We start from the raw sequence: 24871 nt of genomic DNA, 5'->3' as shown, positions 1-24871 counted from the left end.
GAAAGTGCAAGTTCTTACTCTAATTTGTGAGCTCTGACCTGCTGCTCCTTACCTTTCTGTTTCTTTGGATTACTCTGATGCTACATGACCTGTAGAGTTCTGCTTGTTCACTAACTTATTTTGTTGAGAGATCTTATTGGATGTTCCAGAGGTATGAGAGTTCTTTATAGACTCAGCTTTTATCTCCTTTCTCCAGTTCATTTCCTTGTGTTTACTGCTCATGTGGGACTGAGCCTCACCTTGGGTAAGGAGTCTGGGATTAATGGATGTATTGAAAAAAGGTCTCTAAAAGCTGAATAAAACATTTGCAAGGCCTTTTGGAACAACTGCTTAGATATCCTAAGACAACAGAGAAATCTCAAGAGGATCTAAATAGCTATATTTCTTTAGTTTTTCCTCCTAATTGGCTACTGTTTATTCTATTTTAACATAGAGATTTTATATGTATGTATATGTATCTTTATATGCATATATAAATATATAATATAAATGAATGAAATTGACTATACACACATATATAATGAATGAATTAAAAAATATACTAATTTCTCAAATGATAATACCTATAGGACAACTGAATGTTCTGATCAGAGAATATCACCATCTATCTACCAGGTGGTAGCTAAACTAAAATGAACTGAAAATGCCTATAAGTATTCCTATGAATGTTAGTGTTGCAAAACTACTAAAACAGTAATCCTTATAAATTATAATCTTAACAAATGAAATTTTAACTATATTTTTTCATGTTAAGAAGCAATACATTACTCTTATTTATTTTACTGTATTACTGATTCCTTTACTGGCATTTCACTAACAAATAATTTACCATTTTAAATAATTCATTCCCTTTGCGTTCCATTCATTTCCCCATGTTTTGTGACAGCATTTACAAAAGGAGAAAAACCCTCTTGGATTTTTCTGTATCAGTCATTATTTAGATGCATTAAATTTTATTTCCCTGCATTACTGAATCAGAATGACAATAGAAAAATAGAAATCAGAAAGCATTAATCTCAGATGATTCCAACTTTTCTTAGTTAAATATAAGTTTCTAGGGTTATATAACATGCATATATCATATATTTAAATATAAAAATTATTTATTGCTACCATTTGAATAGTACTTTAAGGATTGCAAAACTCTTTAGAAAATAATTTGACCTCAACCTGTGAGGTATGTTATTATTATTATTATTATTATTATTATTTTACAGAAGACAAAATTGAGGCAAATGAGATTAAATAACTAGTCTACGGTCACACAGCTAGTAATGGTCTAAGGTCAGATTTGAACACAGGTTTTCCTGATTCTAGATCCAGTGCTTTTATCTACTGAGACACCTAGCTTGCTCAAGTGAACCTAAATATAAAATATAATGACTCTGTGTGTGTGTGTGTGTGTGTGTGTGTGTGTGTGTGTGTGTGTGTGTGTGAAGAAAACTGGAATAGGAGATAGCTTCTCACATTGGTTCTGTTATTTACTATTTATGTGCCTTTGGATAAGTGCCTTAGTTTCTTTGGCCTTTAGTTTCCACATTATGAAATGAAAGGGCTGGACTTGATTTATAGGTAGATCACTTCCTTCTAGATTATTTTGTGATTCTCTAAGTTTTTCTTTTTTTTTTTTGGTAATGTCTCTATGGTTGCCATCTTGAAAAATAAAAAAAATGTGAAAAGGTTTCTTCTCTTTGAGATTATTTCTGTGTTATTCCAATCATATTTCAAAATATAATCTTGAATTATCAATTTCTTGATCATAATGACAGTCCAATTGAGTGGAAGAAGATTGAGGATAAACATAACTTTTCTGTTTTTAAGAACTATGTAAACTTCCATGAATCCATGATTTTACTAATGTGGTAATATTTTCCTACTTTCTCCTGTGCAATTCTTGTCAATGATATTTCTAAAAATCTTCCATAGCAGACTCATCCAAAATGAAGAAGGCTTGGTTCTCATTCTTATAATGTCTTAGGGCAGGTGGAATACTTAAGTACTATGGGCACTAGTTTCAGTTTACTTTCATTTCATGACCTGACCAGCAATTTTTTTTTATCATACATGGCCTCAAGTTACTGGTAACATCAAACCCATCTATCAAGTACCTATAATACACAGAGCAATGTAAAAGGTGCTGGAATACATACAAAATTTATATAAATCCCTGACTTCGTGATATTTACAGACTAGGAGGGAGCTAGACAGAAAAGTGTAACACATAATAAGTTCATTAGAGAAATGCAAAACAAAGTATTGGTTCAAATTCAAGGGATTGTCATTTTTTATGGGAGGTCAAGAAAAGCTTGAATGAAGAGGTGACATATTTCAATTGGGAATTAAAGGATGTGTAGGACGACATTATATGCATAAAGAATGGCTCAAAGACCTAAGAAGAAAAAATGCAGAAAGCATTTGGGAGAAAAGAGTATAGCTCATAACTGAAATGACAGATATTAGAGGATCCTGAATGTTTCAGAGCTGAGACTAAACTTTACTCAATAGGTAACAAGAAATCACTTATAATTTTTAAGCAGAAAAGTGTCATATTCAGATGAATATAAGGGAAACAGCCATTTAGCAAACATTATGAAATGTGGAGAAAAAAATTTTGCAATCTAGATTGCAAGGTTTAGAGAAGAGAAGAGATGAAGTAGAGGTTTTCAGCATAGACTTCTTTAAAGAAAAGAATTATAACAATAAAGAGGAGAAAGGAGATAGAACAGACAGTGGTTAGATGGCATAGAAGGCTCAAGGAAAAAGGGTTTGTTAGGATTTGTAGAGGACAACGTAATATTACATTTCATCATGAAACCTTATTTTGGATCTTAGTTTGCATTTCTATTGCATATGAAATGGCCTTGCCATGTTTATAAAGTATAAACATTGTTTTATTTGCTAACTGCATTATAAGAATAATATTTCCTATTTATTTACTCTATATCCAGATTCCTAGAAGTAAATTTAAGAATTGAAATGGGAAGAATTAGATAACACATGGATAATGTCAGCCCTGGAGTATGAAGGATCTGAGTTTAAATTCTGCCTCAGACACTTACTAACTTGTGTGACCTTAAGCAAAGAATTTAACCTTGTTTGCCTCAGTTTTCTCATTTGTAAAATGAGCTGTAGAAGGAGTAAAAGTAAAGGTAAACCACTCCAGTATCTTGGCCAAGAAAATTCCAAATGGGGTCACTATGAGTTGGAAATGACTGAACAACATCAAAAATTAAGAATCTTTTATGTTGAGAAGGAACTTCCATGAATTACTCATATTAATATATGAAGAGATAGTGGAAAATATAGAAAAAACCAAAAGTAGGTAGCTGAGGAATAAATGAAAAGGGGATCCAAGAAAGAGGGGAAGGAGGATGCTTGTAGGAATAGTCTTAGAGGAGAAAGAAGGAATCTTGATTTGTATTTTGTAAAATGTATTCATTGCATATGACTCTAGTAAAACTACGATTTTTAGGCGAGGCTTTGAAAAATCATAGGACTTTTCACATTAACTATAGTAGTATTTGGCAATTCTAAACGCATTATTTAATACAATGTGGTTTTTGAGGTGGTTAATTATATCTCATTTTCAGTTTTTTTTAAGAAGGGTTTGGTTCATAGAAGTAGGATGAGTATCATGAGATCAATTAAATCTTGATGCCATTACCAAATCTGAGGAATCAATGTAATAATGAACTTTAACTGAAAAAGGAAGAAGAAAAACGGCAATGCTTCCTTCTTCTAGTTACTTTTCAGTCAGGAAATATTAGATGTTAATTTCAGCCTCTTATGCAAGATATATATTATAATCCTATGGCAAATGGGGAATCCCTCTTATTTTGATTGCCTAATACTAGGGAATTGTGTTGTTCTATTCTTGAGCAAAAAAGAAAGTCAGTAGTTTCTATTTGCTACCCTTCCCCATTATAAAAACTCCCCATCAAGCCCAGGATAATATTGCATTGTAGCAACAACTCTTCCATATTAATTTTATCCCTCTTTACACATGAATTGAAAAATTCTAACATAATGAAAGTAGGTACCCTTTAACCTACTGAAGGATTTCTGTACATTAATCAGACAGAGCAGTACTTAATAATTACTTGTTGAGTTGAATTGTCTATCAAACTCTTACATTTCCTATCACATATTCAAGACTTTTTCCTATTTCTATTACTCTCCATTTAAAAGTGGAATCCATTATTTATATTATTGGCCTAATTTTGAGACTCAGTATCATAACCTACAAAAATTATTCCTCCCACACTCATAGATAAACTAAATAGAAGTCAAAATTAGAACTATATTTTATTCTCTTGGTTTTGTCCCTCTTTTTAGAACTCAAACCAAATGCTCTTTCCTAAGTTTAATAAGGAATAAGAATGTTAACTCACATTTCTACACTGCTTTATAATTAACCAAGTGTTTTTATCACAAAAATCTTGTTATTACTTATTATTCTCTTTATTTCAGATGAGGAAAATGGGGCTTAGAAAAGTTAAATTGACTAGCCCATGATCACAGAGTCAATATTCTTCATGGCTGCCTTGAAAAAAAATAACAAAAAAAACCAGTGACAAATATTTGACTCTGAACAATAACAGGTTTTCTAAGAATTCAGGTGTTTTTTTAAAGCACTATGAACTTGAATGGTCTTATTTAATTATGTCATGCTTATCATTATTTAAACATTATCATGTTTTGAAGCAGAAAAAATATAGTGATAGTTATCAAGAAATCCATAAAAGTCAACAAAGGAGTCTGAGAAGCTTAAAGTCCAATGAAGATGCACAATCAAATAACCTTAAAGTAAGCCATTAAGACAAGCTCTTAATTAACAACTATTTGATACTCTCATAAAAGATTATATGGCATTCCTTTTCTACCTATTTAATTCTTCTAAAAATCACTCCTACATTTTTGATTCTGTTTGGTTTTCCACTAACACTCTCTTGCCTCCTTTTTAAACCTCTCCCAAATATTTAATTTGGGACATGAATAGTTTCAGAGAGTCTGATCCCAGTTTTCTCTTGTTACTTTTGCCAAAGTTACTTATAAGGAACTGGAAGAAAAACTGAAGGAAACCAACCAAACATTCAATGTTCTAAACTGTTTTCACCTTTGAACCAAATTTCTAACAAGTTTTTATTCTAATTGTAAATTCATTCATTTAAAGCTATTGGATGAATAAAGGCTGTTATATTAAGAGCATAAACTTACCTCCACGATCTCGGGCAGCTAAATTCTGACCTCTTCTTAATGTAATATCCAACTGGTACATTCCGGGATCAACCAAAGGGAGATCGGCATTACTAGTTCCAATAGTATTTAGTCTCTGAAAAGCAAAACAGATAAAACAACATTTTAAGCAAGTTTTTTTCACATATTTTCCCCCTTTGAGACCATACATAGTTAAACCCAAACAATCATAAAACAGTAAAGCAAAAATTACTACACTGAATTTCACATAAAATGTAGTCCTTTGGACTTATGAGGTTCATAAAGTTCTTTGGGTATCAAACAGAGAGTTGACTCAAGAACAGATAATTTTTCAACCCAGCTATGATGATGGATGTAAACTGTATTACAAGAAATACTCCCTGAAGGAAGCCCCATACAATTTCATAGCAAAATATGAATATATAGAGGAGTTTTAAGACAACAAGTAATGGTGAATGGAGAATGAAGATGGATGAGGGAAGTTGACATCTCATATAAGTAGAAGTGCATATGAAAATGAAACATAACTTTGTTGATTCATTTATCTATGGAAATGATTTGCATATTGATGGATTATACACTGCAATTTCTACCCAAACATAAAACATAATGTAATTATGCAAAAATAAATCCACCTAGAATTTTTTATAGCATTTATAGGCTATAAGTTTTCATTGGGAGACTAAACATTTAATCCTGATGTCCTATGAAATTAAAGCACACTCTTAAATCTAAAGACCTGTACAACAATGCTACTGGAAATAAAGTCTTTGAAATTACTTTGGCAATTCTCCCAAGTACTATTTCTAAAAGGATGAGCCCTTTTAAATCAACCCAAAATAGACATATAAAGCCAACACACACACACACACACACACACACACACACAAAGACACAAAAGTACATTTCACATCTTACATTTTTATAATGTTGAACAAATTCAGGAAATGAAAAAAAATTAAGTATATTAATGCTAAACTTTTCCTTAAATTATTTTGACCATTCAAAAATAAGTCATTTTCTTATAGAGTAGTAGTGGCAAAGGACAAGGCAAAATGTGAAAAAATCAGGAAGGCATTTCCTTTTCCATTCTTCATGTAAGATACAAAAACATAAACTTTTTGTAAAAACTTCTCATCTAATCTTAAAAACCTTTTTTCCTAGAAAAAAGTTGGAACCATGATGTATTGAACAAAATATTAAAATAATGCAAAAGCAGTTAATGGAAAATACAGTGAACCACAGTATCAACCACTGAAAGCTTTTGTGTCACTGAAAAAGCAAACTATGGGCCTAAGTAGACCATGATTTCACCCTGCCTGTTCAGTTGGAGAGTATGTATGAAAAGTAGGGTATAGGAAAGCTGGGAAAGTGAGAAAAATATTTAATTGTTCATTTAATTGGTTCTTTCTTGCCATCTCTTAATTTAGAATCCAAATAAACAAAGGTATGTAGAAAAAGGTCTAGGCAGTTAAATGTAAAAAGATGATGAATCATACTTTGATATCCTGTCTCTCTTCCTTCTCCTTCTGTTTTTTTCCCTCAACTTCCTCTTTTTTTAAAAATCTATTTCAGTTTCTAAAGTGGTAGTGTTTTTTTTTACATTACTGAAGTTTCACTAATTACATGGGGAGTGAGGAAAATAATTTTCTACTGTGTATCATTCAGAGAATAGATTGCTATAAATTTATAAGTAAGGAATATGTAATGTCCAGAGCCAGTTAAGTGACACAGAAAATAGAGTTCTGGGTCTGAAGTCAGGAAGACTTATCTTTCTGAGTTCAAATGTGGTCTCAGACACTAGATGTGTGACTCTGGGCAAGTCACTTAACCCTGTTGGACTCAGTTTTCTCATTAGTAAAATGAAATAGAGAAGAAAATGGAAAACCACTCTGGTATGTTTGCTAAGAAAACTCAAATGGAGTCAGGAATAGTCAGATATGACCAAAACTAAATAGCAACAATAACAACGACCCCATTCATAGCCTCCTCATCCTGCTAAATGAAAAATTCCATGGATGCCTGAAAATGCCTGACAGAATAAAACCAAGAGTAATGGCCCAAAGCCTTTTCTCCTTCCCACTTTAGGAAGTTTGAATGTTATCTACTATCCAATTTCTCAGGAGTCTTCCTTCACTTTACTAGTATAAATCAGCAACACTCTCTAGGTAGAAGCTGCTCATCTCCCTTCTCCCAGTGTAAAGTCTTGCTAGACCCAGGTATGAACATCACAAAATCCTTCCAGACTTTACAGATAGGAGAGAGCATATTCCATCCAGCATCCTCAATGGAATACCAATACCCAGTTCTATCTGTGGCCAACAGAACTGACATCTCATCTTTCTCCCTGACCACCCTTCATTTTGTGGTTAAAAAAGCTGCATTGCTCTATTTTACTGTCTTTTGACAGTAAAATTCTGAACCTTTCTCAGTATCTTTTTTGAAGGCAAAAGGTCTGTAATGTAAAGTGCCATCATGTAACAAAGAGGAAAACCAAAGCTGGTTATAGTTCATCAGTACCCAGTGAATTTCCTTTTCTAATTCTCCACTTCATCTTCCGTACTTTATTTTCCCCTTCTTATTCAAGAGAGTGTAGCTCTAGAAAAGTGTTTCCATTCATTCTGATTATCAAAAGTTAATTAATGCAATAAAACAGTGTCTAAGCCCTTAAGTATTTAATGATCTCACAGTCTAAAACTAAAATATGATCAATAAAGAAGTTAGGACTGAAGGAATTAAAGTCCTTTTTCAGCTTATCAATATTTTATAATCAACCAAAACCATAGGTTTCAAGAGGCAAAAAACCCTATTTTTTTCTTTCAATGTTATAATAATTTTTAAAAATGATATAGAATCAGGAACAGCTTGGTGGTTCAATGGATAGATCATTAACCTGAAGTTGGGAGGACCAGGGTTCAAATCTGGCAACAGACACTTCCTAGCTGTGTGGCGCGGGGCAAACCACCTAACTCCAACAACCTATCTGATACTGCTTTATAGATGGTAATGGTATGGAATCATGTAATTCTAGACTTGTAAAACTCCTTAGAGAACATCTAGTTCAATACTCTTACTTTTAAAAGAAGAAAATGGTTTGTTCATTTCCAGGTCAGAGAAATTAAATTATTTTTTCTGGATCATATGATTAGTAGCAGAACTTGGACTTGAATTCATTTTTCAGACCTCTTGGTCCAGTGCTACAGAAGAAAATATGATAAATAGCCTGTAATGGAAATGTATTCAATCAATATTAACCAGGAAGTCAAAATGACTTCAAACTTAGCACTCCATTTGTTTGATGAGACTAAGGATTAAAAAAATGGCTATGATTTCCTTATTCAAGAGAAAAATGCCAGGTAAGAAATATTGTAGTGGCATGAGATCATAGATTTAGAGTCAGAAAAAAACACTAGAGTCTATCTGGTTCAACCCTTGCATTTAGGAGATTAGATTGAGACTCATGGAGTGTAAAATGACTTGCCCAGCATAACATAGTTAGAAGTGGGATTTATTGCACTGTACATTAAAAAGACACTCATGCTTGAGAGACTATATAGTGCTGTGGATAGAGTGAGTCTCCTAGTCAGTGAAAACTAGATTCCAGGTTTATCTCTGACATGTATTGATTTTGTAACTTTGGGTTAATTCATTTAACTTCTCCCTTTCCAAAGCAAATTTAAATTTGCCAACAATTTCCAAAAAAGCATTGATAGTTTCCTCAGCAAGAAAATCAAAAGAACATTAATCACAGATTTAGACCAAATAGAAATAATAATAATGATGATGATGATGGTGATACCCAGGTGCAGAAATTCAGAAATCTCAGCAGAGAATCCAAGAAAAGAATATTTTAATAATGATAAATGGAGGCAAAATCATAAGCAGTATTGTCATTTGAATATACCACTGATCACCAGAAGAGAAAGAAGAAATCAATGAAGTGTTCAGGATATAGATCACAAGTCTGACACAATGGCACAATATAGTGGCCAAAGGAGACCTCATATATCCAATTGTCTGGAACTCTGCCTCTGCCAAGAGAAGAACAGCTAACGATTTCTTAACATCTCTTCACATGATGTAAAAGTACTAACAAGTGGAAATTCTATCCTATATTCTTAGTCATAGAGAGAAGCTAGTTGTTTCATGGAAAGGAAGAGTGAAGGATGGGACATTGATTACTTTATCTTAGAATTTATGATAGTGAAGAAAAGGAAAACCAATTATAGTCTGGATGCACTAGAGATTTTGGCAGAGTAGATATCTGAGGATTCAGGGAAAAGGGAGATAAGGATCTTATAGAATAAAATTTTACTTAGGCAAAGTCAATGTAGAAGAAATAAGGAGGTCTTATAAGGTACAGTCTAAACTGAAAAACAATTCTAGCCAAGACAGAATGTTGTCTCCATGTATGTCTCATCACACTTATTCTCTACCTGTCCCTGCTCTTCTGATTGATGGTGCATTTATTTGTGGGACAGTATGTCCCTAGTTACTAGGGAAATTATTATATTGCTACTTTTTTTTGTTGTGCCAATTGATTAAATGCCTTTGCTTTAATTGTGTTCTTTGGCAGACTATTAAAAGTAATTACATTGAGACTTATGGGATAAGATGGCATCAGAGTAAATTAACTTAACCTCTCATAACCCACACATATAGGACTCCTCAAGAGGACATAAAAACAAATCCAGATGAATGAAGGGATCCCACAACAGGGCGCAGCATTGAAGGTACTTGGGATCAGGGCATTTCCATGCTATAAGGGGGTGAAATAGCTCTCACTAAAACACGAGCTGAGCAACCCCCTTCCCAACCCCCCCCCCCACCTACAATGCCAAAGCCAGCTCACAAGAGTTAGAGCAAGTTTGGGGCATTCATTAAATTCTTGGCAGCTACTTGGGATCACCTGGGCCTGCTCCAGAGAGCAGCAAGACTTAAGACCCCAAGAGGCTAAGGGACTGGACACTGAACACAGACCTTGAGCACAGGCGTGGACTTTGAGCTCAGGTGTGGACTCCGACCTTGAGTGCAGGCGAGGACCTTGGGTGGGGACCAGTGCAGAGGGGTACATGACTATGGAAGCAGCTCCCTGAGACTGTTAAAGTAGATTTGTGAAGAGGAGCAAGCAAGGGGACCACCAGATGGCTTGACCTTGAGAACAACTAGACTTGAGACCTCAGGAACCTAAAGAGCACAGACCTACCCCAGGCGTGAGGATAAAGCTGAGAGGATGTACGGTGCTGTGACTCAGACCAAAGCTGCTTCACAGTTCGATAGGATAGGCAGAGAGCCTTTCTGCCTCACCCAGACTTCTGACTGAGAAAGAAATAATAATAATGGCAGGCAGTCACAAGAATCTCAAAAGAGAAAGAACAAGAAGAAATCTTTAGCACTAGACAACTTTTACATGGAAAAAATCCAAACAACAGAGCAAACATCAGAGGAGAACAAACAAGTAATCACATCCAAATCTTCCCCCAAAAATAAAATTGGTCACAAGCTCTTGAAGACTTCAAATCTGAGATCATGAGAAAGATAGAAGAGATTTGGAGAGAGAAATGGGAAATAGCTCAAAAGGAAATTAATAGGTTAAAAGACAGAAACTCACAATTGGAGAAATGCCCCCAAATCAAATGAAATGGTAAGCAAATTGGAGACCAAGATTAAACAGCTGGAAAACAGGATAGACCAAACCAAAAAGGAAAATCACAAGATTATAACAGAAAACCAGTCTCTAAAGACCAGAATTGGGCAAGTAGAAGTCAATGATCTCCCAAGACAGCAAGAACAAATAAAGCAAAGTCAAAAGACTGATAAAATAGAAGGAAACATGAAATATCTCAATGAGAAATTGACAGATCAAGAAAACAGGTCTAGAAGAGACAATTTGAGAATCATTGGTCTTTGTGAAAAAGCAGAAATTAATAGGAATTTGGACTCCATATTACAAGAAATTATCCAAGAAAACTGCCCAGAAGTTCTAAAACAAGAAAGCAATATAGACATTATAAGGATCCATAGATCACTAAACCCTGAAAAGACAACCCCCAGGAATATAATAGCCAAATTCAAGAGCTTCCAAAGAAAAAAAATTACAAGAAGCCAGAAAGAGACAATTCAGATATCAAGGAGCACCAATCAGGATCAAATAGGATCTTGAAGCCTCTACACTAAAATACCACAAGAATTGGAATATGATATCCAGAAAGGCAAGAGAACTGGGTCTATAACCAAGCATTACCTACTCATCCAAACTGACTATATACTTCCAGGAGAAAGTATGGGAATTCAACAAGATAGAAGATTTCCAAGTATTTGCACAAAAAAGACCAGGACTAAATGGAAAGTTTGATATCCAACCACAAAAACCAAGAGAAACATGAAAAGATAAATAAGAAACAGAGGGGAAAGAAAGAAAACTCATAATTTTTAAATTTGTCTCTTTAAAGGCTTCAATAAGATCAAATTATTTGTATTCCTATATGGAAAAATGTTATATGTAATTTTCAAAAAACTGTATTTACTATCATAATAATTAGAAGAATTATTCATAGGGAGAGATTGGAGCACTAAATGTTCTAAGATGATATGGAGGGGAAAAGGGGGGGGTTGAATAGTAGATGGCACCAAGAGAAACTTGAATGAATAAGACAAATCAGATATCCTATACCACACAAAGAGCGCATGGGAAGGGAAGGGGAGGGGATGAATAGTATTATAAGAAGGAGAGGAAGAGAGCATTAAGAGGTATTATCTAAACCGTACTCTCAGCGGAATTAAACCTGAGAGGGAAGAGTAGCTATATCCAATGGGATATAGAATTCAATCCAATCCTGCTGAGAAAGTCAGAAGGTATAAACCAAGGGGAGTGGGGAGGTCAAAAAAGGGAGGGGGAGGAGAGGGGGGAAGGAATACATTAGGCCTTAAAAATAAAAAGGGGGGAATAATAAAGTAGGGGGGTGGAAAAGGAAGTAAATAAGGGAGGGGACAAGGGGGATTGGTCTAAAACAAATCACTGGTTTTTAATAACCTAAGAAGGAGAGGATACCAAAATGTAGGGGAATACACAACTGATAATTATTACTCTGAATGTGAATGAGATGAACTCACTCATAAAATGGAAGCAAATAGCAGTGTGGATTAGAAATCAAAATCCTACCATATGTTGTCTACAAGAAACACATATGAGGTGGGTGGACATACACAGGTTTAAGGTTGAGGGCTGGAGATAAATGTTTTGGGCTTCAAATGAGAAAAAGAAGGCAGGAGAGGCAATTATGATTTCTGACAAAGCCAAAGTAAAAATAGATATGATTAAAAGAGACAGGGAAGGTAATTACATCCTGATAAAAGGAAGTATAGAAAATGAGGAAATAACAGTACTCAACATGTATGCACCAAATGGTATAGCATCCAAATTTCTAAAGGAGAAACTGGCAGAGCTCAAGAAGGAAATAGATAGTAAAACCATAATAGTGGGAGATCTAAATATTCCTCTTTCAGATCTAGATAAATCAAATCAAAAAACAAATAAGAAAGAGATAAGAGAGGTGCATGAAATCCTAGAAAAATTAGATTTAATTGATATGCAGAGAAAAATAAATAGGGACAAAAAGGAATACACCTTCTTTTCAGCTGCACATGGTACATTCACAAAGATTGACTATGTATTAGGGCATAGAAACATCGCAAACAAATACAAAAGAGCAGAAATAATAAATTAACCTTCTCAGATTATAAAGCAATAAAAATAATAATTAGTTAGGGCACATGGACAGGCAAATCAAAAACTAATTGGAAATTAAATGATATGATTCTCCAAAACCAGTTAAAGAAGAAATCATAGAAACAATCAACAATTTCATTGAAGAGAATGACAATGATGAGACATCCTACCAAACTCTGTGGGATACAGCCAAGGCAGTACTCAGGGGAAATTTATAACCCTGAGTGCATATATTAACAGATTAGAGAGGGCAAACATCAAAGAACTGGGCATGCAAATTAAAAAACTAGAAAAGGGACAAATTAAAAATCCCCAGCTAAAGACCCAATTAGAGATTACAAAAATTAAAGGAAACATCAATAAAATTGAAAGTAAAAGAACTATTGAATTAATAAAGAAGACTAGAAGCTGGTACTTTGAAAAAACAAAAAAAAATTGACAAAGTACTTGTCAATATAATTAAAAAAAAGGAAAGAAGAAAACCAAATCATCAGTATCAAAGATGAAAAGGGAGACCTCACCTCTAATGAAGAGGAAATCAAGGCAATCATTAAAAACTATTTTGTGCAATTATATGGGGATAAATATAGCAATCTAGGTGAGATAAATATTCACAAAAATATAAATTGCCTAGATTAACAGTAGAAGAAATAAAATACTTAAATAATCCCATGTCAAAAAAAGAAATTGAACAAGCCATCAAAGAAGTCCCTAAGAAAAAACCCCCAGGACCAGATGGATTCACAAGTGAATTCTATTAAATCTTCAAAGAACAACCAATTCCAATTCTATACAAACTATCTGACATAATAAGCAAAGAAGGAATTCTACCAAACTCCTTTTATGATACAAAAATCATACTAATCCCAAAGCCATGTAGATCAAAAATAGAGAAAGAAAACAACAGACCAATCTTCTTAATGAACATAGATGCAAAAATCTTAAACAGAATACTAGCAAAAAGACTCAGGCAAGTGATCACGAGGATTATTCATTATAATCAGGTGGGATTCTTACCAGGAATGCAAGGATGGTTCAACATCATGAAAATTATTCACATAATTGACCATATCAACAAGCAAACCAAGAAGAACCACATGATTATCTCAATAGATGCTGAAAAAGCCTTTGACAAAATACAACATCTATTCCTATTGAAAACACTAGAAAGTATAGGAATAGAAGGACCTTTCCTAAAAATAATAAACATTATATATCTAAAACCATCAACAAGCATCATATGCAATAGGGATAAATTAGAAGCCTGCCCAATAAAATCAGGCGTGAAACAAAGATGCCCCATATCACCTCTATTATTTAACATTGTACTAGAAATGCAGGCAGTAGCAATTAGGGAAAAAAAAGAAATTGAAAGTATTAAAATAGGAAGTGAAGAGACTAAGCTATCACTCTTTGCAGATGATATGGTCTACTTAAAAAATCCTAGAGAATCAACTAAAAAGCTAGTACAAATAATCAACAACTTTAGCAAAGTTGCAGGATACAAAATAAATGCACATAAATCATCAGCATTTCTATATATTTCCAACACATCACAGCATCAAAAGTTAGAAAGAGAAACACCATTTAAAATCATCCTAGACAATATAAAATACTTAGGAATCTATCTACCAAAACAAACACATGAATTAAGAACATAACTGCAAAACACTTTCCAAACAATTAAAACTGGATTTAAACAATTGGAAAAATATTGATGGCTCATGGGTAGGATGAGCTAACATAAAAAATGACAATTTTACCCAAATTAATTTATTTATGTAGTGACATGCCTATAAAACTTCCAAAAGACTTCTTAGTGAATTAGAAAAAAAACTATAACAAAGTTCATTAGGAGGAATAAAAGATCAAGAATATCAAGGGAAATGAAAAAAAAATGTGAAGGAAGGTGGCCTAGCAGTAGCAGATATTAAACTATACTATAAAGCAGTGGTCATCAAAACAATATGGTACTGGCTAAGAGACAAAAGGGAGGATCAGTGGAACAGACTTGGGGTAAGTGATGTCAGCAAGACAGTGTATGATAAACCCAAAGAACCCAATTTTGGGACAAAAATCCACTATTTCACAAAAACTTTTGGGAGAATTGGAAAACAATATGGGAGAGATTAGGTTTAGGTCAACATCTCATATCCTACACCAAGATAAATTCAGAATGGGTGAATGAATTGAATATAAAGAAGGAAACCATAAGTAAATTAAGTGAACACAAAATAGCATACTTGTCAGATCTATGGGAAATGGAAACATTTAAAACCAAGCAAGAGTTGGAAAAAATTACAAAATATAAAATAAATAATTTTGATTATATTAAATTAAAAGGTTTTTGTTCAAACAAAAACAATGCAACCAAAATCAGAAGGGAAACAAGAAAATGGGAAAAAATCTTTATAACAAAAAACTATGACAGAGTTCTTATTACTCAATATACAAGGAGCTAAATCAATTGTACAAAAAATCAAGCCATTCCCCAATTGATAAATGGGAAAGGGACATGAATAGGCAATTTTCAGATAAAGAAATCAAAACTATCAATAAGTACATGAGAAAGTGTTCTAAATTTCTAATAATTAGAGAAATACAAATCAAAAAACCTCTGATGTACCACCTCACACCTAGCAGATTGGCTAAAATGAAAGAAGGGGAGAGTAATGAATGTTGTAGGGGATGTGGTAAAATTGGGACATTAATGCATTGCTGGTGGAGTTGTGAACTGATCCAACCATTCTGGATAGCAATTTGGAACTATGCCCAAAAAGCTCTAAAAGACTGCCTGACCTTCAATACAGCCATAGCATTGCTGGGTTTGTACCCCAAAGAGATCATAGATAAAATGACTTGTACAAAATAATATTTATAGCTGCGCTCTTTGTGGTGGCAAAAAACTGGAAAATGAGGTGATGCCCTCCAATTGGGGAATGGCTGAACAAATTGTGGTATATGCTAATCATGGAATACTATTGTGCTCAAAGGAATAATAACCTGGAGGAATTCTATGTGAACTGGAAAGATCTGCAGGAATTGATGCACAGTGAAAGGAGCAGAGCCAGAAGAACATATTACACAGAGACTGATACACTGTGATAAAACCGAATGTAATGGACTTCTGTACTAGCAACAATGCAATGAACCAGGACAATTCTGAGGGATCTGTGGAAAAGAATGCTACTCACATTCAGGGGAAGAAGAACTGCAGGAGTGGAAACACAGAAGAAAAACAACTGCTTGAACACATGGGTTGATGAGGACATGGTTGGGGATGTAGACTCGAAACGATCACACCAATACAACTATCAATGATATGTAAATAAGTCTTGATTGATGAAACATATTAAAACCAGTGGAAATGCACGTTGGCTATCAAGGGGTGAAGGGTGGAGTGAAGGGGAAAGTAAAAACATGATTCAAGTAATCATGGACAATTTTTCTAAGAAAATAAAATATTTAAATCTTAAAAAAATAAGTAATTACATTGGTAGGAGCTCATAAATTATGGCTTTGAGACAATATAGTCTTGGAGTAATTTCAACCTTGTGTAGTCTTGGCTGGGGCATCCACTCTATAAGCTTAGAATGGTGCCCTGTGGTGCTATAATTATTTCCTTTTAGGACAGTGTTACTAGATTAGTAAATCAGAGGAATGCTATTGATATAATTTTCTTAAATTTTATTAAAGCAATTTAAAAAAGTATCTCATGATATACTTGTGGAAAGGCATAGGGTATACAATTAGATAAATTCAGAACTGGTTTAATGGATGGTCTCAATCAGTAGTCATTAAAGGTCTTGTATCATTTGGGAGGAAGATGGTCTCCATTAAATGTACATGAAAACTGAGCTTGACTCTCTGTGCTAATATTTTTATCCGTGACTTGGACAAAAGCCAAATCTGGTATGCTTATCAAATTTGCAGCTGATATAGAATTAGGAAGTATAGCTAACATGATACTGTGAGGGTCCAAAAACATCTTGACAAGCTAGAGCACTTGACTGAAGTTAATAAGATGAAACTTAATAACAATCAATATGAAGTCTTACACTGAGGCATAAAAATCAGTTTAATAAGGACATGATGCCTCTCCACTCATAAGATAGTAGATTATATGAAAAAAGATTTGGGAGGTTTTAGCATGCTACAAATACTGAAAAAAAGATAAACAATTTTCAGTTGCACCAATGTTTAATATACAAGAATAAGGAGAGGATCCTCCCACTTTAGCCTTCCCTGATAAGACTATAAATTGGGTATTGTGCTCAGTTTTGAGCACTTACTTTAAGTAACGAGGGCAGACAGAAAACTAAATTGTAATAATAACCAGAAGTTTATCATTAGCAAGGATGGGTGAAAGAGAAAACTAACAAGTACTCAGTCTTTCTCCCCCATTCCAGATGCTTCTCAAAACCACAGAATAAATAATGCCTTGCTCTTTCATATTTTACTGTTCTCACAATGGACTTTCAATGTTGTGGGGGATATACTAGAATAAACTAGAGTTGTATACACAATTCAGTTCGTTCCTTTCCTTGAGTGAAATGGTTCTTGAACCTTGAGTCAGAAACTGGAAAGGCAAGGCATCTTAAATATAAACATCTATAAATATAAACAACACCTGTTGATTACTTACAAGTCACCCGACTCTACTTCCTTTTATTTGTTACCCAGAACCCAGAAGGGAGGCCCAGTGGGGTAAAGTGATTTCCTTCCATACTACTGCAGATACTAGGTGGCAAAATCATAGTCAAAACTAGGTCTTCTGACTTGTCATTCAGTGTTCTTTTCTATAGCATCCCCAGTGCTTGATTTCAAAGTGAATAGCAAGAAGAAATAAAAACTATGTGGAACAGGACAAAATACATATTATCCCCACTATCCTAGCTGTTAGAAGAATTTTCCTAATGATGATTTCAATAAGTCTATGAAAGATGAGCTTATATCTCAATTATTTTATTTAAGTGAAATATGCATTTGTATCCTTTTGCACAATTATTCACTGGACAATCATACAAAGAGCAACAGTAAGAATGTGAATTATCTTTGAACTATTCCTATTTTGGAACTCAGGAAAATAACAGAACGTATATCTTTAAGGAACCTAGATAACTCACTGATGAAAATTATGTGATAAACAGTAAGTACTATGGAGAATATTACTACACCAGGTTGCAAAGATTTAGCATACTCTCACCATTGGAGAGCAAAAATTACATCACAGAAACTTTCTATCTTTTATATGCTAATGGACAAAAAATCCTTACATATCAAAAACAAACAGTAAAATATTGTTGAGAATTCAAAATTCAATTAAAATTCAACAAATAAAATGCACTAGAATTGGAACATGTTTACAAACAGAACTGTGGTTCCATCTTACCTAGCTATATCAAGGTCAATAACAATGAAAGAATAATATCTTTGATAGATGCTCCCATACAAAATACTCAGAACCATCCAACTACATGCAATAAAACTTTCAAGGTAAAGAGTTGGAATACTCCTTGATCCTCAATGCCACTGAAAGACACTCTTTTTACTCAACATCACCTTCTCCTTTGAAATTTGTGCTACCTAAGTTTATCACCCAATTCATATCCTTGATTAACTCCTCAGAACTTTCTCCTTCCTTCTATGAGTTCATTGCTTGACTCATTTTTTTCCATCTCATTTTCTACTCTCCAACAATGGAGAATTCAATACATCTATTGATGCCCCCCCCAAATATTCTAATATTCCATTTCCTCACTCTACTCAATTCCTACTTCACCTCTTCCATACACAGAGAGGGTCATATACTTGATCTTGCTGTTGCCTATAACTTCTCTATTCCCATTTTCATGAACTAGCTGGGAAGGAGAAATCTGGAAGAGAGTAATCAATTAGGGACTAAATAGTTTAAAGAAATTGATTCTCCACAAGTGGACTGAAATTTCAGTGGCTATTGATCTCTTTATTTAGTAAACTTTAACTGAACTTAGAGAATACTCTGCACCCCTGCTCAGTTTTAACTGGGAAAGATTCCTTGATCAAGAATCCAGTAAACTGGGGCTTCAAAAAATAACCTGTAGGGTGTTTTGGTCTGTTTTGTCTTTTTTTTCAAGCAGAAAAATGCCTGGATATATAATAATGACAATAAATTAATTTTAAAAATGTTTATATTAGCCTTGTGCTTACCAGATGACAGAATTTTTTTCTTTGATGATATTTTCCTTTACAGTCAGGTTCACAATCTTTCTTCATCCTTTCTTCCTTACTTGCACCTACCCAACCCATCCCATCCATATCTAAGCCATTGCTGAATCTTGCCATTGCTAATTTTACAATATCTGTATTCTACTCAAACAGCTACAATCCTAATTCAGGTCCTCAGGACCTCTCACATGAACTATTGGAGTATTCCTCTTAATTGGTCTCTTGCCTCATGTCTCTCCTCATCTCTAATCTAGTCTCCAGTTAGCTGCCAAAGTGATTTCCCTAAAGTTCATATCTAATCATAGCATCCCTTCCTTCTCCCCACTCAGTGTCTCCTTATTAACTTCAGGATCAAATATAAATTCTTTTGTATGGCATTTAGTCTTTCATTGCCGGACTGTCTCCTATTTTCTAGTCTTCTTACACTTTAATTCCCATTCATGCCCTCCCTAACACAGCCATACCAGCTTACTATTTGCCCCTTACATATAATACTCCATCTCCCAAATCAGTGTCTTTTTACTGACTGATTTCCATGTCTGAAATTCTCAGATACTAGCCATCTTCTGCAAGAGACCATTCTCATCCTCCATACCCCAAGTCCTTTCCTCTGAGAGTTCCTTCCATTTTATTAAAGGTAATAATAAAATGGAAGGAAATATATATGTGTGTATATGCCTACATATACATATATACATACATATATACATATATATTCATTTATTTGCATATTGTCTCCCAAATTAAAATGTGGCTTCTTAGGTCAGGAGGATTGTTTTTGTCTTTTTTTTTTTTGTATGGCCAGGACTTATAATACCAGGCAGATACTAAATGTTTACTAAATGCTTCTATATTAACACATTAATAAGACTAAAATTTTGGATCTGAACAAATCTGTCTTATTGTCCAGCCATTTTATACAATACACCATGATACTTGATTAGCTTACTAAGCCAGTATTTATTGACCTTCGCAACATTACAAACTGTGCTTATGTCTCTTCTTGCCCTTGAGGCTTTGCTAGTTTTTTTTAATTTCTCCCTCATTCATTGTAACAAACATTTATTAAGGTTCTAATTTGTTAAAGATAATGTGCTACATAATAGGAATTCAAGGATGAAAAATTATACAATCTCTACACTCCAGGAATATATAATAAGTGAAATAATATACAAACATAAATCAGTTTCTTGCAAGATAGTCTGTGATAAAGAAGGAGGGGAGTACAGAAAATGCTAGGAAAAATAAGAAGGAGAGTGCACTCAAATAAGTATGTTCCACTTAAAAAAAACTCTGCTATGATGATGACTGGCTGTGACAATGAGTAAGTTACCTCAAGGCTCTTGGCTTTAATTTCTACCTCCCTATATTCATAGTGTGGAAATAAAAGAGTTTAAAGGTCTCCCTTCTAATTCTTAAGTTCTATAATTCTCTGTGAATAGTCAAAAGGGCAAAATATGTGATGTATCATATTTTGTAACTTGTTCTATCAATAATTTTTCAATAAAGCCAGGCTATAGATAAATTAGAATTTAGATGACTAATTGATTATATATGGCACATATGTCTAAATAAAAATGCAACATGCTGACTGAGGGAGATAGCTGCTTTGGGATTGATTGTTCTACCAAAGGAGTTTAAATTAGTTCAAGGTACAGCATTAACTATTAGATGGCTGTATACATGCTATATGCATGTTCATGGTTTTAAATTATCACCCATGTGCCCTTGCTAGTCTCTTTTTAGGAGGCCTAGAGCCAGAACAACAATCTAGGGTTGAGGGAGTTAGGGAACATCATTCTCTAACCCCAACACAATGGTGCCATTTTTGTATGATTAGCTTTAGATAGATTTTTTAAAATTGGTTCCAATTTAGTATAGGACATAAAATGAATTGATCAAATATTAAATCAACTATTAATATAGGACTCATGGACTAAATCTCAGGTAGGGGTTGGCTAGATGGTTTAGTAGATTGAATACTAGACTTGGAGTCAAAAAGACCTGAATTCAAATCCTGGGCAAGTCACCATCCATTATGGTTCATCAGTTGTTTCATCAATTAAATGGGAATAAAAACAGTACATACCTAAGGGAATTGTGGTGCAAATAAAATAAGATAAATATGTTACATGTATGTAAATATGTACAAAATATATTACAGACCTTAAAATGATATATAAATATTAGCTAGTACCTAAAAAAGTAAGCAATTAATGAATGTTCTTTATTTCTTCCTTTTTTCCTTCTTTCTGGTTTCTTCTTCTTCTTCTTCTTCTTCTTCTTCTTCTTCTTCTTCTTCTTCTTCTTCTTCTTCTTCTTCTTCTTCTTCTTCTTCTTCTTCTTCTTTCTTTTTCTTCTTTCTTCTTCTTCCCTCTCTCTCTTCCTCTCTCTCACTTTTTCTCTTCCTTCCTTCTTTCTATCTTTCCTTCCTTCTTTCCTTATCCTTCTGCCACAACCATAGTGCAGGCCCTCATTACCTCACATCTGAACTATTGCAATAGTCTGATGGTTTCTCTGTTTGCTTCAAGTCTTTCCCCACTTCTGTCCATCATATAATCAGCTGTCAGATTGATTTTCCTAAAGTGTAGATCTGAAAATGTCACTCTCCTATGCAATAAACTCCAGTGTCTCCCTATTACCTCCAGGATCAAAAATCCTTTATTTGGTATTCAAAGCCCTTCATAACCTGTCTTTCTTATACTTTGTCAGTCTTATTACACCTTACTCATCCTCATACACTCTATAGTCTGGAGACACAGACATTCTCTGTCTCAGCTCTATGCATTTTCTCTGGCCCCAGTGTTCTCTTTCCTCTTCTCCATCTACTGGCTTCCTTTAAATCTTACCTAAAATTCAGCCCTCTATGGGAAGCCCTTTTTAGGAGCCTTTCTAGTAGCCTTTATCCTTTATGTCTTTCTTTCTAGTATCTTCCCTCTGTTGATTAGCCCTGGTTTATCCTTTATTTTGTTTGTTTTTACATAGTTGTTTTTAATGTTGTCTCCTCCATTAGTCTATGAGCTCCCTGAGAACAGGGACTTATCTTTTGCCTTTCATTGAATCTCCAGTGCTTAGCAGAATGTCTGGCACATAATAGGAGTTTTTATACATTTGTTGACTATCATCCCAAATAAAGGAAAGGATAATCATTTTTTCAAGTCAGGACCTCAGAAATTGCTTCTCTGGTCCCTCTCTATGTGAGTTACTTTCTCTACTACAGAGTAAAATAAACTCAAAGAAATAAAATGGAAAAGCAAGTTGTCCTTGAATGCTTCGTTTAAATTCTTCAAATCATTTAGTCTCTCCTACATTCTGTAAGTATCTCTAAGGCAGAGTAAGCACTTTAATAGCATCAGACTTTTTGTGTAGCACCTCCAAGATAGGAAGATTTTCTCAAGTGCATGAGATTGAGCACTGCCTACCCACAAGGTTCCTCATATGCCATCTTATGGCATGAGTTATCAGTTCTTCAAAATGGACAAAGATTTGTCAGCACCCTGGCTACAGTATAATTCAAGCTATTTCACTTTATGATTATCATGGAGATATATATATTTTTCATTCCAATAGAAAAATATCTTTCTAGAATGGTCAGGTTTCTGGTTCCCATTCTGCCCAGGTCTCATTGCCATTGCACATTCATAGGGTTACAAGGAGGAAATGCCCTATAACAACACATGGAGAAACAAAAAAATACTTCAGAGCAATTAAAAAATGAATGACAAATCTGAAACTATGTGGGAATTTTCACTTGTCAGAACCTAATTACACAATTTGAGTTAGCAATTTGTCAATGCTGTCAAAAAAGTGAAGAAAATGCATTTTAAAATTACAAAATCCATGATTTTTAAAAACCGGATCCAGAATTTTTCTCATTATGGAAAAAACCCTGCTTTTCCTTGTTCATCTACTACTTAGATCAAATGATTGGCAGAACATTTCTGGTTTCCAGTCAATCTCTATGAAGTCAGGAGCTAGAAACTTCTCTAAAAGATCTTGCTTTATTTTTCAAAGTGAAACTCATTCTTTAATTTAGATACAAAGCTTCTCTACATAGTAAATACAATTAAATGCATTATTGTTATATTATTTCAATTTGTATCATTTGAGAAAAAAAACACATTATATTTCTTATTCCCACTGGCACAGTAAAGTCTTCCCCTAAGGGGAAGCAGAATAAACCAAGTTCTTTAATATAAAATTGGGCTTTAAATCTCAGTATTACCACGGGCCTCTTCTTTTTAAAACAAAGCTTTGGGCCAATTTGACAATTCCTTTCCACCTTCACACTTTTCATCTATATCTGCATCCTACCACTAACTGTGTCTCTGAAAAGGGAGTGATCTCTACCTTTGTGAGCCTTCTATAGAACCTCTGTCTCAATTTACAGAAGCCCCAGTTCAGCCATGAGCTCATTTTTCTGATTTCAAATCCAATTGTCAAGTCTCCTGACATGTTTGAGCAGCTGTTTTTGTTGGTTCAGTGAATTATGTAGTAGATATGCATATATATACATATACATATATATGCAAATATATACATATATTTGTTTATGTTTTAATTATTTATATATTTATATACCTTTATTAACAATAATTAGGGGCAACTAGATAGGACAGTAGATTGAGTGCCAGACCTAGATGCAGAGAAATTTTAATTCAAATCCAATCTCAAACATTAGGTGTGTGACTCTGGGCAAGTCACTTAACCCTTTTCCCCTTATCTATAAGATGAATTTGAGAAGGAAATGGCAAACAACTCTAATATCTTTGCCAACAAAACCCCAAATGGGGTCTCAAGGAGTTGAACATGACTAAAATGACTTAACGACAATTATCAATAATTACAAGTGGAATTCCACCCACACAAATACAAGTACATATACATCTTCGCAGCCAAAGAAATTTGCTAGTCTTATGCCAGTAAGAAGTAATGTGTTTAAACAAGCAATTCAAATAGCTTTTAGGTCGATTTACTGAGACAATAAATGCATAAACTGAGTTTGAGTTTGCTGTGTAAAATGTTTCAACTATGCAAACAGCTGAAACATTTTACACAACAAAACAGTGACAAATGGAATTAATAACCTTTCAGCAAACACCCTGAGTTAGATACATATTTGGTTGGGGGGGGGTTTGGCAAAATTGGCTGTTCGCTTTAGATTTCAAGTAATTGCAAATGCTTTGAGAATAATAGCACCACATATCTTCCCTGAAAAGATAACCCTTCTAATAACAGGAAAGAACATACCCACACATAGAGTGATTTTTCCCTTACACCCATGCCTGCAAGTGTAGCTGTGTTTTACAAGGCACAGCTACACTTGCAGACATGGGTGTACACCCACACAGATATATGTATGTATGTATAAATAGAATTTACTATGTGGAAAGGAGTTTGGGCAAAGGTGCATTGTTCCCACATATACCAGTATACAAAGCAATCAATATTTGTCTTTGGTACTCATTTCTAACAGAATTCAATAAATCAGCCAAATGATAAATAAGCCTTTATTAATTGCCTAGTGTGTCAGGAACTATTCTAGGCATGAAGGAATACAAAAAATAATTAGTTTATGATCCTAAGAAGGTTATAATCCAGACCAGGAAGAATGTGTATATATATATATATATATCAACAAAGAACCATATATCCACATATATCCACATATATCTACACAGATATATAGCTTCACTGTATATATATATATATATATAT

At 34.0% G+C, this 24871-nt stretch overlaps 1 protein-coding gene across 4 annotated transcripts in view; it reads right to left on the bottom strand.

The window, feature by feature from the left end:
• The window catches only part of MCTP1 (multiple C2 and transmembrane domain containing 1), a 721791-nt gene that overhangs the window by 394085 nt on the left and 302835 nt on the right, over positions 1-24871 (bottom strand). For all 4 annotated transcript variants that reach the window (XM_044662743.1, XM_044662754.1, XM_044662765.1 and 1 more), the window contains exon 3: positions 5218-5330. In XM_044662743.1, the coding sequence (XP_044518678.1) occupies positions 5218-5330 (113 nt within the window). The remainder of the gene's footprint in view (positions 1-5217; positions 5331-24871) is intronic.

This window comes from Gracilinanus agilis, chromosome 1 (genome assembly GCF_016433145.1).
Source record: "Gracilinanus agilis isolate LMUSP501 chromosome 1, AgileGrace, whole genome shotgun sequence".
NCBI classification, from domain to species: domain Eukaryota; kingdom Metazoa; phylum Chordata; class Mammalia; order Didelphimorphia; family Didelphidae; genus Gracilinanus; species Gracilinanus agilis.
This window is presented reverse-complemented; position numbering and strand designations above follow the sequence as displayed.